The 19,548-nt window shown below is 44.9% G+C and overlaps 1 protein-coding gene across 1 annotated transcript in view; it reads right to left on the bottom strand.

The window, feature by feature from the left end:
- The window catches only part of KIAA1549 (KIAA1549 ortholog), a 93,784-nt gene that overhangs the window by 32,776 nt on the left and 41,460 nt on the right, over positions 1 to 19,548 (bottom strand). Inside the window, exons 12-15 of the mRNA XM_030297111.1 lie at positions 13,994 to 14,199; positions 12,262 to 12,485; positions 11,148 to 11,301; positions 5,045 to 5,362 (exon numbers count right to left, since the gene is read on the bottom strand). Coding sequence (XP_030152971.1) covers positions 5,045 to 5,362; positions 11,148 to 11,301; positions 12,262 to 12,485; positions 13,994 to 14,199 — 902 coding nt within the window. The remainder of the gene's footprint in view (positions 1 to 5,044; positions 5,363 to 11,147; positions 11,302 to 12,261; positions 12,486 to 13,993; positions 14,200 to 19,548) is intronic.

Here is a 19,548-nt window from a genome sequence, read left to right on the forward strand (position 1 = left end):
CTACCTTAACGATTTTCTGTATACTCATTCTATCAATTATTGAAAGAGAAGTGTTGAAGTCTCTGCCTATAACTGCGGCTTCCTTTATTTCTGCATGCAGTTCTCCCAGTTTTTGCTTCATGTATTTTGATGCTCTATTACTAGGCACATAAACATTTAGGATTTTAGGTTTTCTTGATGAACTGACCAATGTATTATTTTGAAATGATCCTCTGTGTAATGTTCTTCACTATGATATGATTTTGGCGAATATTAATATAGCCACTCCAGTTTCTTGGGATTGGTGTTAACATGGTATATCTTTCTCCATACATTTGTTTTTCTTTCTCCATACTTTTAACCTATTTATGGCTTTATATTTGATGTACGTATCTTGTAGGCAACAGATAATTGGTTCTTATGTTTTAGCCTATCTGACAATCTCTGTCACGTAACAGGAATATTTAGACCATTCACATTTAATGTGATTACAGATAGGGCTAGATTTAAATCTACCATCTTGGTATCAGTTTTCTGTTTTTCCCATCTGTTCTTTGTTACCCTTTTTCCTCTTTTCCTGCTTTCTTTTGGACTGAGTACTTTTTATCATTCCATTTTTACTCTTTTGTTGGTTATTAGCTATTATTTTGTTATTTTGTTTTTAGTGGTTGCTATAGAGTTTACGTTCTATATATTTCACTTATCAGTCTACCTTCACATACTATCATTCCACTTCGTGTATGGTATAAGAACATCAAACCAGTGCACTTCAATTTCTCCTCTTTTAGCCTTTGTGCTTTTTGCGTTTTCACACATTTTACTTCTATATATGTTATAAACCCTACAAAACACTGTTATCCTTGTTCTTTCAACAGCCAATTATCTTTTCAAAAGATTTAAATAATACAGAATTTTTTTAAATTACCCACATATTTACACTTCTGGTGTTTTTCATTCATCTATGTAGATCCAGATCTTTATCTGGTATCATATTACTTCTGCCTAAAGAAGTTTCTATGACAGGGGCACCTCGGTGGCTCAGTCGGTTAGGTGTCGACTTCAGCTCAGGTCACGATCTCACAGTTTTTGAGTTTGAGCCCCGCATCGGGCTCTGTGTTGACAGCTCAGAGCCTGGAGCCTGCTTCAGATTCTGTGCCTCCTCTCTCTCTCTGCCCCTCCCATGCTCATTCTCTGTCTCTCAATAATAAATATTAAAAAAAAAATTTTTTTTTCAATGACATTTCTTGTAATGCAAGCCTGCCAGTGATACATTCTTTCAGCTTTTATATGTGTGAAAGGTTTTTGAAAGATATTTTCAGTGGATAGAGAATGCTAGGTTGACAGTTTTTTCCTTTAGTTCTTTAAAGATTTGTTTCACTGTCTTCTGGACAATGAGAATATTGTTGTCATCCTTACCTTTGTTCCACTGCATACAATGTGTCCTCTTTCTCTGGATGATTTTTAAATCTTTATCACTTAATTTAAGCAATTTCATTATATTTTTTGGCACAGTTTTCTTTGTGTTTCTTGTGCACAGGGGGTCATCAATTTTTGTAGATCTGCAGATTCATAGTTTCCATCAAATTTGAAAAACTTTTGGCCATTATTTATTTTTTCTAACTCTCCTTCTTTTCTTCTGAGACCTCCAATTACATGTATATTAGTCCACTTGAAGTTGTCCTCAGGTCATCAATGCTCTATTCATTTTTTCAGTCTACTTACTCTGTTGCATGTTGGCTTATTTTTTATTACTATGTATTTAAAATCATTAATCTTTTCTTCTTTAATATCTGATCTGCCACTAATCCCATAAGTATATATTTTATCTCAGACGTTATAGTTTTCATCTCTAAATTGATGTGCATCCTTTCATGTCCTCAATGCCTCTAATACATTCAATCTGTCCTCCAGCTTCTTAAACACATGGAACTTCATTATAATTATTCTTTTAAAATCCTTGTCTACTAGTTCTGTGTCATTTTCTTGCCTATTTGCTTAACTGGTTAGTTTTGGATTTTAGACATTATTAATTTTACCTTGTTGGATGTTATACACTTTTGTTTCCCTATAAATATTCTGGGGCTCTGTTCAGGTTCAGGTATTGTGTTTATGCTTTGTTAGGTAGAACTAGGGAAACTTTAATCTGGGGTTCATTTTGCCCCACTACGGAGGTAAACCAATGCTCCTTCTGAGTAATCTAACTGGCGCTCCATGAATTATGCAGCTTTCCACTCTAGAAAGAAAGGAACAGCTTGGGCTGTTGCAAGAAAATACCACAGATTGGGTGGCTTAAACAAAAGAAATTTATTTTCTCATAGGTCTGTAGGCTACAAAGTCCAAGATCAAGGTTCCAGCAGGGTTTATGTTGAGAGCTCTCTTTCTGCCTCACAGACAGCTCACCTTCTTGCTGTGTTCCCACATGACAGAGCACTCTGGTGTTTCTTCCTCTTCTCATGAGAGCACCAATTCTATCAGATCAGGGTTCCAACTTCTGACATCATTTATATATTTTTTATGTTTATTTTTGAGAGAGAGAAAGAGAGCAGGAGCAGGGGAGGGGCAGAGAGGGGGAGGGGCAGAGAGGGGAATCCAAAGCAGGTTCCAGGCTCCAAGCTATCAGCACAGAGCCTGACGTGGGGCTCGAACTCACGTACCGTGAGATCACGACCTGAGCCGAGTTGGACACTTAAGTGACTGAGCCACCCAGGCACCCCCCACTTATGACCTCATTTAAAGCTAATCACCTTCTTAAAGACCCCAGCTCCAATACAGCCACATGAGGTTTTAGGCTTCAACATATGGATTTGGGGGCACACAATTCATCATATAATAGGAACTTATTTCTACATCTGTGTGAGCTCTGAGGACTATTCCCTTTGATTTTTTAGGCAGTTCTTTCCCTAGTCTTAGATAGTTTCATCATACCCTTAAACTGATGAGTACTCAGACGAAGACTCTTTGCAGATCTCTAGAATTCTCTCTCTGCTTTCTTGTACTCTCTATTGTGAAATGTAGCTACCTTTTCCTCCCCTGCCTCCAACTCTGTCTTTCTCAACTCAGAGAGACTACTGTGCTCTGCCTGAAGTCTCCCTCCCTGCACTGCAACCAGAAACTCTCTCAAGATATAAATTGGGACAGGGGCACCTGGGTGGCTCAGTCAGCTAAGTGTCCAGACTTCAGCTCAGGTTATGATCTCACAGTTCATGGGTTGTGCTGACAGCTCAGAGCCTGGAGCCTGCTTCGGATTCTGTGTCTCCCTCTCTCTATGCCCCTCTCCTACTCATGCTGTCTCTCTCTCTTTCTCTCTCTCTCAAAAATAAATAAATATTAAAAAAAAAAGATATAAACTGGGACATGTGTAGAGCTCAGCTCATTTCTCAGCAATCCCTCCTTTGCTGCCTAATGCCCTGGGTTGTGAAAATCTTTCCTTTTCCATTATTTTAGGTGTTTCTGGAAGCAAAGTAATCCAACCTTGTTCCTTCATCTTGTCCAGAAAAAGTTTGTACTGGACACTTACTTCTGTCTCCGCCATGCTTCCCTACTACAACCACTAATTAATCTTCAGTCTTCTACTTAGATCACATTTTATCTGGAAAATCCTTCTGAACACCTCACAGCTCAGGCAAGGGCTCCCTGGAGGTACTCTCCCCCTGCCAAGGGACCTATCATGCTGTGCTAGAATTACTGCCTCAACTGCCCACATGCCCCCTGCCATCATGCAGAAGCTGGAGTTGTGCACTGTGCAACTGCTCTATCCCAACACCTAGCAGAACACCCCAACACAGCACAGATTTGTGCTCCACAAATCTACCTGAAGGAATAAACAAATGAAAGAAGCTCAGACAGCAGCTGAAGCCACATTCACCTTATCAGTGAGTTTGTTGTGCATCATCCATTTCCTTAAAGAAAGATTATAAACTACTAGTTATAACTATGAAGTATTTAATACTTATAGTTGTAACATTGAAAACAATAACAAGATGGAATGGTATTCCGCCCCCGCCCCCCGCCACATGGTAGCAGGTAATGAAGAAAATAATCTATTACTAACGGGGTACTGTGAACATTCAAACCGATTTCAGAGATAAAGATGCCTTTAACATATGTTCATTACCACCCAATTTTACCTTAATATGGGTAATGAAATCAGAGGACCCAGTATAAACACTCCTTGAGAAATTCAAATTGTGACTAATTAACTTCCCTCCAGAGTCAAATGCTTTAGTCCAATCACCCAATCTAAAATTAGCGGAAAACATATTAATGTCACATCTTTCAGTTTTACTTCTTCCCCATATTTTGAGAAGCCACATTTGAAAGGATTGATGGCACACAAAAAAAAAAAAAAAAAAAAAAGGATGACAAAGGCAGATGAAATGCTGAAATGTCAAGTCCCAAGATGGAAACCTGATATTTGAAACGGTTGTCCTTGCCTGCCTGTGGGCTAGCTGCCTACAATCCCAGAGCCTCAAGGACCACTCCAGTCTCCGGGGGCCCTCCACGAAGCCTAATTACCTGGTATGTTCTAAAATGCACCTTTTATAAAGACATCAACGAGAATATGCTTTGACAGTTACCCCACCTCCATTTCAGGACACTGAATGGAACCCAGGAAGAGACTCCCATAAAATACCAGTGTTGCATACAAACATAAAAGGATACTTCCCACATTGAGAATTAACTTAGGAGAGGGGCGCCTGGGTGGCTCAGTCGGTCTGGCTTCGGCTCAGGTCATGATCTCACAGTTCGTGGGTTCAAGCCCCGCGTCGGCCTCTGTGCTGACAACTCAGAGCCTGGAGCCTGCTTCAGATTCTGTGTCTCCCTCTCTCTCTGCCCCTGCCCTGCTCACACTCTCTCTCTCTCCCTCCAAAATAAACAAACATTACAAAAAAATTTTTTTAAGAATTAACTTAGGAGAATAAAACAAAAACCGAGACCCCTCAGCCAAGCTTTAATTCTTATCAAATACAATCAGTATCATCGCAGTGATTCTGAAACTGAGGGAGGGAGGCCACAAAATTCCAACATATGACCCACACGAGAATTCTAGAAGGCCAGGACTTACGCTACAGGGGTTGCTGGCTGTCTGAGCAGGGCTGTAGAAGGACCCCCACTGGGTGGCTCGCCTCTCGTCCCGGGAAGGGGTGCTGTTCACAGGCAGGACAGCTGGGACCCCGGGGCCTGTGACTGCAGCACTGGCAGGCTGGCTGCTGGGGGCCACGAGGGCAAAAGCATCATCCAGGAGGGAGTGCATGGTCTGGCGCGCCTCCTCGATGGACGGCTGAGGCGGGATGTACTGGGAGGCTGGGAAGGGCAGGCCCGGATACCTCCCCAGCTCAGCAGAGGACGGCGTCTGTACATCGGCCGGGAGATCAGGATCAGACTAGGGCAAGACAAAGAGCAAAGGGAACAAGGATCAGATGTGAGCTTATGTGGTGACGTGAAAACCACAGGGCCAAAATGGGATTTAACAATTTTCACTGACAGTGAGGAAAAGGTCACCCGTAAGAATTTTTTAAATGGCGGCTAATGGGTGGTGGTGGCAGGCGGAGCCTGAATCAGGATGGAAGGAAAAAGTGAAGATATTCAAAAATCACTTGTCCAGCAAAATTCAACCAACGAGCTGAAATGCACTTCAATACCTGCAAGTATGTGTTTTTATTAAATGTCCCGAAGCAGCCAAAAATGATGTCTCAGAGTCTTAGTTACTAAACTACCTAGTCAACTTTTCATAGACACCAAAGTCTAAAGCAGTCTATTGACTACAATAAGAAAAAGTAGCCCTACACACCCTCAAGAGAGTTCAAAGTCACCACCATATTACACCTGTGTGCATAAAAAATGTTGACACTGAGGTGCCTGCGTAGCTCAGTCTGTTAAGTGTCTGCCTCCTGATATCGGCTCAGGTCATGATCTCGTTCATGGTCTTGAGGCAGAGCTCCACGTGGGGCTCTGTGTTCATCATGGAGCCCGTGTGGGAGTCTCTCTCTGCCCCTCCCCCATGCACGCACACATACACGTGTGCACTCTCTCAAACTTTTAAAAATTTAATACTTATTGTAACTACTTGTTATAGTAAACAGAGAGTATTCAGAAACCACGTTTTAATTTTTAATTTTTTTAAGTGTATTTGTTTATTTTGAGGGGTGTAGGGAGGGTCAGAGAGAAAGGGAGAGAGTGAGAATCCCAAGAAGCTCTGACTGTCAGTGCAGAGCCCGATGCGGAGCCTGAACTCATAAACCCATGAGATCACGACCTGAGCCAAAATTAAGAGTCGGACGCTTAATCAACTGAGGTGCCCCCAGAAACCACATGTTTTTAAATGGAACTATCTCTGGATAACGTGAGTCATCAAGAAAGGTTTAAATATTATTCTATACAGGGGCACCTGGCTGGCTCAGTCAGTTAAGCACCTGACTCTTGATGTTGGTTCAGGTCATGATCCCAGGGTTGTGCTCTCTCAAAAATAAATATTAAAAAGAGGGGGGAGGGGCGCCTGGGTGGCTCAGTCGGTTAAGCATCTGACTTCGGCCCAGGTCACGATCTCGCGGTATGTGAGTTCGAGCCCCGCGTCGGGCTCTGTGCTGACTGCTCAGAGCCTGGAGCCTGTTTCAGATTCTGTGTCTCCCTCTCTCTCTGACCCTCCCCCGTTCATGCTCTGTCTTTCTCTGTCTCAGAAATAAATAAGTGTTAAAAAAAAAAAAAAAAAAGAGGGGGGAAAAAAAAAAGAAGGGCACCTAGGTGGCTCAGTTGGTTGAGTGTCTGACTTCGGCTCAGGTCATGATCTCGCAGTAAGTGGGCTCGAGCCCCACATCAGACTCTATGCTGACAGCTCAGAGCCTAGAGCCTGCTTCAGATTCTGTGTCTCCCTCTCTCTCTGCCCCTCCCCTGCTGGATCTCTCTCTCCCTCTCTCTCTCTCTCTCAAAAATAATTATTAAAAAAAAAACTTTTTAAAAAAAGCCTCTGTCCTGTCCAACAGATGATCCATTATTACTCATGCCAGCATCAAACATTTAAGGGCAGTCACTGCTTAATTCCAGACAGAAAACCACACTACAGACTGGCAAACCACAAACGGCCCACAGACCTGTTTTGCTTGGCCTGTGCAGTCTTAAAAAAATAAAGAGCTAATATTTTTTAAAACCTGAAGATTTAATATTAACACTCAGATTTGTGGATTCCCTTGGCAGAACCTGAAGCTGTGGCATCACCCGGCCCTTACTCCTCCGACAGAAACAACTGCTGTTGAGCAGTGGCTGGCTCTTGAGATGGATCCCTGGCTCTTCCCCTCCCAACAGCAGGGGGGTGGTCCCATGCTGTGTACGTGACACCTCCGTCTCTTTCTCTAAAACTGGGCTATCCCAGGAAAGGTTCCAGTAAGTGAGAGCTGTCCTCAAGGAATTGTAAGGATTCGGGGCCCCAAGGGGTTCTCTGACGTATGACGAGCGCTAGAAGAACTCTGTGTTCCTTTCCTTACGAAGCGGATAAAAGGTCCACAGGCAGGCCCTTCTCCCATTCTTGGATTTCTTGAAGAGCAGCAAGGGAAGACTGTGGTCAGTAGTGGGTCACCAGACTAACAGTTCATGGTGGAACAAAGGAAAAGGGTGTCTATAAACACATCCCACTGGCGAGTGAAAGGGTCTCTCCAAAGACAGAAGTGATGCTCCTGGTGGTGGTTCCAGGAAGTGACTAGTTACCTGTTGTTTACATGAAAGAAGGCAAGAAAGAAACAACAGGCCCAAAATGGAGTCGCTGCCCCCCCAGGAGTAAACCAAGACTTCACTGCATTTTCAGCCTCTTCCAGGAATGTGACCTTTAACCAGTCAATCTGGAAATTCCTGATCTGCACTAGTGAGGTAACAGGCATGATAGACCACCCCCCCCTTCCCCCAGAGAAAGGTGACCTTGCCTGAAACAATTCGCTCTTTGTTAGAAAACTTCCTTTTCTGCCCCCTTCCATTTTGTACAGCTCCTCGGAGCTCCTTTCAACTCTCCGCGTCTGATGCTGTGGGATTCAAGAGCTGTTGAGTAAAGTCTATGAGATCTTCAAACTTACTCGGGTGAATCCTGCTTTATAGCGTTGTGTGGCAAGGAAGCGAGCATGTGGCCACACAAAAAACTGCAAGCCTGAACAGAGATTCCAACAGTTTAACTTTTACAGCAAAAAGTATGCTGTGAAGGAGGGACTCCTGAATCTTGCCAAGAAGGCAAAGAGCTACGGAGCCATGACGTTAGAGCTTCCCGTTCTTTCTTCTTCCGGTCTCCTCATTTTGCAGGCTACACTGCCAGCAACTTGCAGGCCAACAAGAGATCTTCATTTTTCTGTATCTCGACACCTGTAGGGTGTTTCACATAGAAGTGGTAGTCAATAATACAGGGGGAACCGTGGTCTATGGAAAGGAAGATTTATCCAGGATCCCTGCTGGAATTTGCATTCCACTCTCTTGAATCTCAGCCTGATAATTTCATTATTAGTCAATGTGTTTTCCTTCGGACAGGTACACATTCGCCCGTCATTCCTCAGAAATACATAGGAAGTTTTTACCTTCAGTTGTCAGACAGGATGTACTCTGGTGCCCATTTTGCAGTCTTCTGTAGGAATTCTAAGAGACTGATCACACACCCTGGCTGGCCCAGGACAATGTCAGGGTACGCCTGCTGTCCCAGTATAATCATTAATAGAGACTCTTTTCACTCTCCCAAGTGCCAGGCTTGGATGATAAATTGTATCAGGGGTAGACAAACCTTTTCCGTAAAGGGCCAGACAGCAATTATCTTAGGCTCCGTGAGTCACAGAGACTTTGCTGCTCTGTTGTTTAACTCTAACACTGCAGCAGGAGCAGCCATAGAGAACACACAGATGAATGGTGCAAGGGCACAACAGTGTTCCAATAAAACTTTACAAAAACAAGTGGCTGGCTGGATTTGGCCTGAGGGCCATACCGTGCTGAGGCCTGAATTATAACGGTAACCCCAGTTGCCAAGAAATCTAGGACTATTCCTTTCACTCTAGGAGAAAAGAGCTCATAATGAGAAGACATTTTGAAGGTAGAGTGTAAAGTTTAAGAAAAAAACACATGAGTAGTATAATCTTCAAGATGAAATACTACCTAAGAAAAAATGAGTTCAAAAAAAAAGTGGGGGGGGGGATTATCTTTGAAAGCGTGTGTTTCAGAATTTTTATGGAATGGAAAAAGCCCATGTAAGAAAAATTTCATTTTAAGGAATCTCTGAAAAAATGAAGCCGGCTGACTGAGGTGGAGCCCTCCAGGGAAGGGCTGCTTTCCACCAGCTGAAGGAGGGGTCGCTGCTTTCCACTAAGAAAAAGAGCAGGATGTACAAGGATGATCCGGTCACCCTGAAGGAGGCCTGATTTCGGATCACTGATGAAGACAAATGGAGAGAGCAAGAAGACGACAAAAGACTTCATGGCAACAGATGACGGGACTCAGGGCTACTTAAAAAAAGACGGGATGGTGGGGCGCCTGGGTGGCGCAGTCGGTTAAGCGTCCGACTTCAGCCAGGTCACGATCTTGCGGTCCGTGAGTTCGAGCCCCGCGTCGGGCTCTGGGCTGATGGCTCGGAGCCTGGAGCCTGTTTCTGATTCTGTGTCTCCCTCTCTCTCTGCCCCTCCCCCGTTCATGCTCTGTCTCTCTCTGTCCCAAAAATAAATAAACGTTGAAAAAAAAGACGGGATGGGGCTGCGGATTCCCTCTGAGAGATGAGCCCTGGCTGCCTCGGGAAGTCAAGGGGTAAGAAGGATTGCACTCCCCCCCCCACCACCTCTTCTATTTATCGGTTTCACGCATCAGGCCTGCAAGTCCCCGGTGAGACAAAAGCAAAAGTTCAAGTGACCATCCTGGGGAGCCCAGGGGACAGTCTTCTCCAGGTGAAGCCCAGACAGCCACCTGTCCACAGCACAAGAACACTACAAGAGCGCCACCTGCTGTATGAATTGCCAGCCCGGGCTCCCCCGTCTCAGGAATTCATCCACAGCTCATTCCATTCAGGAGCACAACCGTCTCAAGTCTCAACCGGAGAACCTTGCGACCCCCTGGGATTGCACCAATCCTCACAAACAGGCACGGCCAGTCTTCAAAACACCAGAAATACAGTCAGTTGCCAAGGAAAAGTCTGGTTCTTTCGGACGATCATGATTTGATGCTATCTAGCCCCAACGTCAGTGTGGTGTTTGCCCTATCTCCATAGTCTTCATATCTTTCCAGGGTAGTTATTTGTCTAATTTAGGAGGCAATGGCTGGTTGCATAAATTCTGTCCAAAGTGATCATGTGCATCACAAACCCCTTTTCCAAGATGTGGGGTTTTTTTGTTTTTGTTTTTTTTTATTTTTATTATTATCTTTTTTTTTTTTTTTTTTGCTAATGTCTCTCTAAACAAGGATGCCTCTGTAAGTGCATCTCCGGAAGGAGGAAGGGGTCTTGTGCAATGAGCCAGGTTTGCACCCCGGCCCAAGGCTACTGGTGTCCTTCCCGCACTGCTGGAAGTCAGCCACATCTGGCTCTCCCTCCGTCTTGGGTTGTCTTTGTGTCACAGACCTTTGGGGAGGCTGGCACTTTCTTCCCTACTCAATGGGGTCTGTGTATGTGCGCCTTAATGCTATCAATGTCTGCCTTTAACACTTCAAGCAATTCTGTGTGTGCCCCTTTCCGTTTGAAGAAAAAAAGTTTAATTCCGTATTTCTTAATTTCCATTAAGCTCTTTGTTCCATTAAAATTACACACACACACACACACACACACACAATACCTTCTTGCACTCTAGGAAGAGAAGGGATAGACAAAACCCTAAATACCCCTCCCATCACCAAGAAACCCAAACAATTCTATGACCGGGGGAAGGAAGAAAAAATTGTTTTCCAGTTAACTTCCAGGAGTACCCATCCTGAAGCATAAGAGAACAGGGCTTGTGTACAGAAAGGACAAACACCGGGTTACGTTTCCAGAGGGCTCACTTCGCAGCCTGCTGGGCTCTGTGACTCAAGTCTCCTCTCAGAGGAGCAGCCTACCAGTTCCCTCACTCCACATGTCTCATGGCCCTGAGTGTCAGTCATCGGCAGCAACACCACACAGGGCAGCAGCCACTAGCGGTCACTCTCCGAAGAGCCACCCCACCCCGGCTCCGGAAGCGAGAGTCAGCGTTACGTACTGGGCAACCAATGTAGGCAGAGTTGTGGACACCGGGGGGCCTCTTGTAAGTGCCATCGCTGTCTGTGGTGATGAGTCTGTCCTTCTCAGCATCTCCGGGACAGCCGTTGACCTGGTGTTTTCGGCGTGGTTTAGGAGATCGTTTTATCCTGGAACTGTGGGAGGGGGTGGGGGCAGGAAGGAGGTTATCTTCATAGGAAATAATCCTTCCTACCAGTAGCTTATCCACTAAACACAAAGTATTTTCCAAGCATCTGGGATATGGTGGCCACTGTGGTAAACACCCCATAGGATACAAATATGTAAGACATAGTCTCTGCTATGAGGAAGCCACAGTCTACCTGAGCATATTAAATGCATGCAACAACAGAGAATAATATAAGGTAATATATAACCGTGACTTTTTCCGGACTTTCAGAAAAGGGCAAGATCAGTGTGAGCTACCAGTATCATGGCTGGCTATACAGCACCTGAACTAGGTCTTGAAGAGCAAGTAGGATCTGCAGAAGGGGAGGAGTGTGGGGAGAAATGCGAAGCAGATGAATGTATGGCGGGCAACAGCAGGCCCATCTAAGGGAGAGACAGTTCTGTTTACACTGCTGGATGGTGGAAAGTAGCCGGAATGGGGAGGCAGGGCGCCTCCTGTTACAGGGCAGGTTCCATGCGGCAGGGAACCAAAGCCATTACAGGTATTGGGCACAGCAAGACCAACCAGAGCAGCGATTACAGCACACACACGCGCCTTAGGGGCAGGGGTCCGGAAGGCCAAGAGACCAAGACTCGGAGGACAGCTATGGGAAAAGAAATGCACCTGCACCTGGCACAGACGGGTGCCCACGTGAAGGAGGTGAAGGTACTGGAGGTAAGGGTGGGATGGGAGAGGAGGGAGATTCCCCAGTGAGAGAGACTCGAGCAGAGCCATCTGAGAAAGAGAAGGTGACTGCCATGTCCAACTAGCTGAATTCGGGGAGGCAGAATAAACCCAGGGCCAGGGTTCTGAGGCCCCTAGAGAAACAGGCGGGGGAGCATGAGAAGAGGCCCAGCAGGAGCAAGGCCGACGGCGCCTCCACAGGCAACCCTTGGGGGGTGCCCCCGCCCCCTCTGCGGACGCCCACCTCTTCCTGGGCTCTATGAACACTGAGGGCACGCTGGCTGTGGGGTCCAGGATCTTGTCGATCTGCATCTGCGCCCTGCGGTATACGCGGTGCCGCTCGCGCGTGTCGCCCGAGGACAGGTCGTCCACCACCGGGAACTCGTAGTGGCCACGGCGCTTGGCGCGGAGCCGGATCTTGTTCCGATGGTGCTCGATCTCGGACTTGTGCCGCAGGGCCGTCTGGATCTGCGTGGCCGAGGGGAGAGAAATGAGTCACATGGAATGTTCCTGAAGGTTCCTGCCACCCACACGGAGACAGCATCTGGGGGAAGGCCTTTCTTTTCCCCAGACCCGTGTCCAGGCCCCAAAGGGACAGGCACTCCCACGCGGGGGCATACATACCTATGTATCAAGCACTACATTTTAAAAAGAGAGTTAAAAAAAAAAAAAAAAAAAGATGTATGCTATTAAGTTGTGAGGCCACAGGCCTGGTGAGCACATTCCCTTCTTTCTTTCCACCAGATGGAAAATCCACTTAAAGGAGGATTTACCCGTAGCAGGTACAGAGGCGTGCAGACAGCTCTAGGTTAGGACTGGGGCTGAGCCAGGCCAGGACTCGGTAAGAAGAGACAACACACACCATCCTAAACCCGGGACACACGTTCTTGTCACATTCTTAGCAAGAAGCCAATGAGGGCTAGAGAGGGAAAACTCTAGGAACTCTTGATGGGACTTCGGTAAGATGATCTACTTCAAGGATCACCTTTAAAGTGGGCAGGGGGTTTCCACCACACCAACTGCTTATGACTTCATCCTGGCAGAACTCACAACAGTAGCAGGTATTTGTTAGGGGCAGGAAATGCACAGCATGAAGCTATGTGCAGTCCAAAATGGCTCAGGCCAGGTCAAACCTTTCAAGTTCAAGGTAACAGTGACTTGGCCTGGCCTTCTGCTTCCCCAAATCTTACCAACTCACTCTTCCAGGATTCACTGGAAGGTGATTTTACTACGCCTTCCTAGATCCTTGGGATCAGAGTGGATCTATCTGGGATCACCCCCCAATTCAAAGGTTCATTAGGAAAACCGATAGGACTTAGCATTTAGTCCCATTTAATACAGCAAAAGGACGCAAACTAAAATAAGCACAGGGTATGTGGGGTGAAATCTGGAGGAAACAAAGCACAAGCTTCTAAGAGGCCTTTCCCAGGGGAGTCACACTAAATATGCTTAATTCCTCCAGCAATGAGTTGTGACAACACATGTGAAATGTTGTCCACCAAGGAAGCCCATCAGAGATGCAGTGCCCAGGATCGGTACTGGGGGCTGGTCCAACAGGCACCCTCTGCCTAGCGTGTACCAGAGTCCCAGAAGGAAAAGAGATGTTCAAATAAGTCATAACGCTTGCAAAAACGGTCTGGGCACAGTGAACCACTCTGTTCTGGGAATGGCAGGAGCCTTTCTGACACGTAAGTTCCTCAACATCAGCCAAGGGCCAAAACAGGACTCTTGAAGGATAGCAGTCTCATGTTTGCCACGTGAACTCTCTGCACAACGGCCAGTGTGCGAAACGGTGTCCTTGAATGGTATCTGATCTAAAAAAGCGGAGCATAAAACTTAAAATTAAGCATACTTCTTAGCAGCTCCGACCTTCAACACTGCAATTTTCACTTGTTGGTAAGCACTGACCAAATCAGAATGTGGGGTTTTTGGTTTTTTTTTTTTATATAAATGTACTTTTCAATATGAGCAAATACCTCTTTGTTAATTTTGTTGGTTTCTGCCACCCGGTCGGCCAGTACGGTGTGCTGAACTGGAGGTCCTGGTATCGGCTGCATGGCGATCAGCTGTATCTTACTGGGAACCCGCCGGCTGGCCTCTGAGGACCGGGAGAGCCTGTCCACGTGCTCAAAGATGGAGGCTGACGAGTGCTGCTCGTTCCCTGAACTGGGCGGCGGCGGCCCTGGAGCAGAAGGAAAAGCAAAAGCATAAATAAAGCCATCCCAAAGAAACAGCAAATAATCAATCGTGACGCTGCATGGTGTCAAAACTTGCCATGTTTCGTCTAACGGCATCTCAAAGTCTTCAGGAAGGAAAGAGAGAGGACAGGAGCTGCTTAGTCAGTCACTAAGCAACTTGCACAACTTTTAGAGGAACATTGAAAGCAGCTCTGAACTTCTGCTATCAGTTGGAATGATAAAAATTTAGCCACCAGGGCAATTATACTGATAGAAAAACAAGAGAATAGGGAACAGTGGACATGCAGGTATGTGCTGGTTAACAATGAACACATCTGGAAAATTACAGAAAAGTTATGAAAGAAATTGAAGAAGACACACAAAAAATTGGAAAAACATTCCATGCTCCTGGACTGGAAGAACAAATATTGTCAAAATGTTGGTATTACCCAAAGCAATCTACATATTCAGTGCAATCCCTATCAAAATAACACCAGCATTCTTCACAGAGCTAGAACAAACAATCCTAAAATTTGTATGGAACCAGAAAAGACCCTGAAAAGCCAAAACAATCCTGCAAAAGAAAACCAAAGCTGGAGGAATCACAATCCTGGACTTCAAAATATATTACAAAGTTATAACCATCAAGACAGTATGGTACTGGCACAAGAAAAGACACTCAGCCCAGTGGAACAGAATAGAGAACCCAGAAATGGACACACAAACATATGGCCAACTAATCTTTGACAAAGCAATAAAGAATATCCAATGGGATAAAGAAGTCTCTTTAGCAAGTGGTGCTGGGAAAACTGGACAGTGACAACCAGAAGAATGAACCTGCACCACTTTCTTACACCATACACAAAAATAAACTCAAAATGGATGAAAGACCTAAACATAAGAAAGGAAGCCATCAAAATCCTAGAGAAGAAAGCAGGTAAAAATCTCTTTGACCTTGGCGGCAGCAACTTCTTACTCAACACTCCCTCCCTCAGAGACAAGGGAAACAAAAGCAAAAATGAACTACTGGGACCTCATCAAAATAAAAAGTTTCTGCACCGCAAAGGAAACAATCAGCAAAACTAAAAGGCAACCGACAGAATGGGAGAAGATATTTGCAAATGACACATCAGATAAAGAGTTAGTTTCCAAAATCTATAAAGAACTTACCAAACTCAATACTCAAAACACAAATAATCCAGTGAAGAAATGGGCAAAAGACATGAATAGACACTTCTCCAAAGACGACATCCAGATGGCCAACCGACACATGAAAAAATGCTCAACATCACTCATCATCAGGGAAATACAAGTCAGAACCACAATGAGATACCACCTCACACCTGTCAGAATGGCTAACATTAACAACTCAGTCAACAACAGACGTTGGCAAGGATGCGGAGAAAGAGAATCTCTTTTGCATTGTTGGTGGGAATGCAAGCTGGTGCAGCCACTCTAGAGAACAGTATGGAGGTTCTTCAAAATGTTAAAAATAGAACTACCCTACGACCCAGCAATTGCACTACTAGGTATTTATCCAAGGGATACAGGTATGCTGTTTCAAAGGGGCACAGGTATCCCAATGTTTATCGCAGCACTATCAACAACAGCCAAAGTATGGAAAGAGCCCAAATGTCCATCAACAGATGAATAGATAAAGAAGATGTGGTATATATACACAATGGAGTATTACTTGGCAACTAAAAAGAATGAAATCCTGTGGCGCCTGGGTGGCTCAATTGGTTAAGCCATCTGACTCTTGGTTTTGGCTCAGGTCACGATCTCACGGTTTGTGAGTTCAAGCCCCACAATGGGCTCTGTGCTGACAGGGCAGAGCCTGCTTGGGATTCTCTCTTTCCCTCTCTCTCTGCACCCCCCGACTCGCTCTGTCTCTCTCGCAAAAATAAATCAATAAACAAAAGAAAAAAATGAAATTTTGCCATTTGTAACTATATGGATGAACTAGAGGGTATTATGATAAACAAATTACTCAGAGAAAGACAAATATCATATGACTTCACTCATATGAGGAATTTAAGACACAAAACAAATGAACAAAAGGGAAGCAAAACTAATATAAGAACAGGGAGGAGGACAAAACATAAGAGATTCTTAAATATAGAGAACTGAAGGTTGCTGGAGGGGTTGTGGGTGGAGGGATGGGCTAAATGGGTAAGGGGCATTAAGGAAGATACTTGTTGGGATGAGCACTGGCTTTTATACATACAGGATGAATCACTGGAATCTATTCCTGAAATCATTATTACGGTATATGCTAACTAACTTGGATGTAAATTTTAAAAAATAAAAATAAAGGGGCGCCTGGGTGGCTCAGTCAGTTAAGTGTCCGACTTCGGCTCAGGTCATGATCTCATGGTTTGTGAGTTCGAGCCCCGCATTGGGCTCTGTGCTGACAGCTCAGAGCCTGGAGCCTGTTTCAGATTCTGCCCCTCCCCTGCTCACACTCTGTCTCTATCTCAAAAATAAATAAAACATTAAAAAAAATTTTTTTTAATAAAAATAAAAATAAAAAAGAATTCTCACGGCAAAGAAAAAATAAAAATAACGAACACATCTAGTCTTTCAGTTCTGACACACAAAGAAAACTAAGTTGAAGAGCCACAAAAAGAAAAAGCTGCTGCCGACAGGGAATTTTTCCCACTTAAAAAAATAGGAGTGGTACCCTTAAAAAAGGGGGACACTGCATGGCATGCATATCTTACTACATTGAACTTTAAAAATTTTTTTTAACGTTTATTCATTTTTTTTGATAGAGCATGAGTGGGGGAGGGGCAGAGAGAGAGGGAGACACAGAATCTGAAACAGGCTCCAGGCTCTGAACTGACAGCACAGAGCCCGACGTGGGGCTCGAACTCAGGGACCGTGAGATCATGACCTGAGCTGAAGTTGAGACATTCAACGGACTGAGCCACCCAGGCGCCCCAACATTGAACTTTCCAGAAAAGGAACCAGAACTTCAAAAGAGAGGGGTGCCCCGGTGGCTCAGTCGGTTAAGTGTCCAACTTAAGCTTGGTCATGGTCTCATGGTTCAGGAGTTCGAGCCCCGTGTCCGGCTCTGTGCTGACAGCTCAGAGCCTGGAGCCTGGTTCGGACTGTGTGTCTTCCTCTCTCTCTGCCCCTCCCTCACTCACACTGTCTCTGTCTCTCAAAAATGAATAAGCGTTAAAAAAAATTAAAAAGAAAACAGAGACCGGACCTTAGTAGAATGGGTGATTTTCTCCAATTTCTTACATTTTCTCTAGTGGGGGTTTTCTCTAATGCATATGACTTTGGTAGTAGATATAATCCCAATAAACTTTACTTTTCAAAAGGCAAAGAGAAAGAGAGAGATGCAGAAGGGATGAAGAGATGGGAAGAGCTTGATAGAGGTACTTAGATACACTCCCTCTGCTAAGCCACAGTTGTCCCCTGAACACTCTGGACAGTGCTTTACAATACACGACCAAGAGGTCACAAGAAGGAGCAAGAGCGTGTGGAATCTGTTTTAATGCACGCACATCAGTGGTGTGTATGTCTTTGTATTTCGTCTCAATTTGAATTATATCCCACACGATTAGAAATGATTTATAGAACTGTGAATGAATGACGCCTCTCTAGCAAGGGAGCATCGTTATCTGGATTCGGGCTATTCTCGGGCTTTCCTTCCCTGCCCTGGGCCCAGAGGGAGCCTATTTGTGCAACACAAGCACAGCCGGCACCACCATTCATCCTGTGGCAGCTACTCAAATTGCAGGCACAAAGCCTAAAAGGGGGTAATTAGCTTCGCCAGACAGGCTAGCCTTGCTAACCCAAACTTTGACAGTAACAGCAAATGTCACAAAGGGGAACCCTTTAAGCTACTGACACTTAAAGATGAGACGCTTTCCTCCAGAAGGGTTGACAGACCGGGGCACACAGATGACAAAGGAAGATCACCATTCCCCGACTTCCGCGCTGTCTTCCTGCCTGGGTACCTCCGAGCTGCAAGCCTATGCCTAGCTCCTGTCAGTGCCCTGTTCCAGTCCCCAGCTGTGGTCACAGTTTGGCACAATTCACCAACTGCAACCAGACAATATATGTATGTGTATGTATCTGTAATGGGGATATACTTTTTTAAGTTTATTTATTTGGGGGAGGGGTGGGGAGGGTTAGAGAGAGAGAGAGGGAAAGTGAGAGAACCCCAAGGAGGCTCCAAACCATCAGTGTTGAGCTCGATGTGGGGCTCAGACTCATGAACTGTGACATCATGACCTGAACCGAAGTTGGATGTTTAACCAACTGAGCCACCCGGGCGCCCCATAACTTGGTTATTTTTATGTTTGCTATATATTGTACAAATAAAAACTACATGGACAATAATGACCAATGGAAGGTACAACTGGATACACAGAGATTAATCTGCATGAATATACCTTAAGGTAATAGGAGACTTTGGATTAAAACCCATTTATATTCAAATAGAAAACCAAAAAAACTGTAATGATAGAAATTAGAGTATAGGAAGATGTAGACAAAGCAGAATGACAGGGGAAAGAACTATATGAAGTACTGAAATGGTGAAGCTATAAAACATTTTTAAAGAATATTAATTTCATTATCTGCAGGTAAATACAAAGTACACAATCGCTAAGGCCCATGGCCCCCATTAGTATCCTGGGAGGCAAGGATCACATTTCTCTCTTCCTCTTCCTCCCATTCTAGCACCTCACCCGCCACAGGCACTAAGCACAGATATGCTGAATGCAGGACTAATCAACCAGTCACTTCAACTAAGTTTATAAAATTTTACCCCAGAAAGGCATCTGGGAATCTGCTTCAATGAAAAGAATTCTAATCTGTGAATTTAGTCATTCTATGAATGAGTGCTCCACAATTCCTTGACAAACTTTGATGTGATAGGCAGTCAAAACAGTTGCCCTGCAATCTCCCCCAAATTATTCATTTGCTTTGCAAACTCCGTAGCAACGCCAAAGGAGGTTATCGGCTTAGCTCCAACTGAAACTTCTAGAAGTCCATTCTACAATTCAGAACTTGTGGAATTCTCATGAACGAAGTGCCAACTACTTAAAAATCACATCTTTGGGGCGCCTGGGTGGCTCAGTCGGTTGAGCGTCTGACTTCAGCTCAGGTCATGATCTCGCAGTCTGTGAGTTCGAGCCCCGCATCAGGCTCTGTGCTGACAGCTCAGAGCCTGGAGCCTGTTTCAGATTCTGTGTCTCCCTCTCTCTCCGCCCCTCCCTGACTCATGCTCTCTCTCTGTCTCAGAAATAAACATTAAAAAAAAATTTTTTTTTTAAATCACATCCTTGCACGCACATGTTTCGCAGTCCTTACCTACTCAGTGGATTCCCGAT

This window comes from Lynx canadensis, chromosome A2, assembly GCF_007474595.2.
Source record: "Lynx canadensis isolate LIC74 chromosome A2, mLynCan4.pri.v2, whole genome shotgun sequence".
Taxonomy (NCBI): domain Eukaryota; kingdom Metazoa; phylum Chordata; class Mammalia; order Carnivora; family Felidae; genus Lynx; species Lynx canadensis.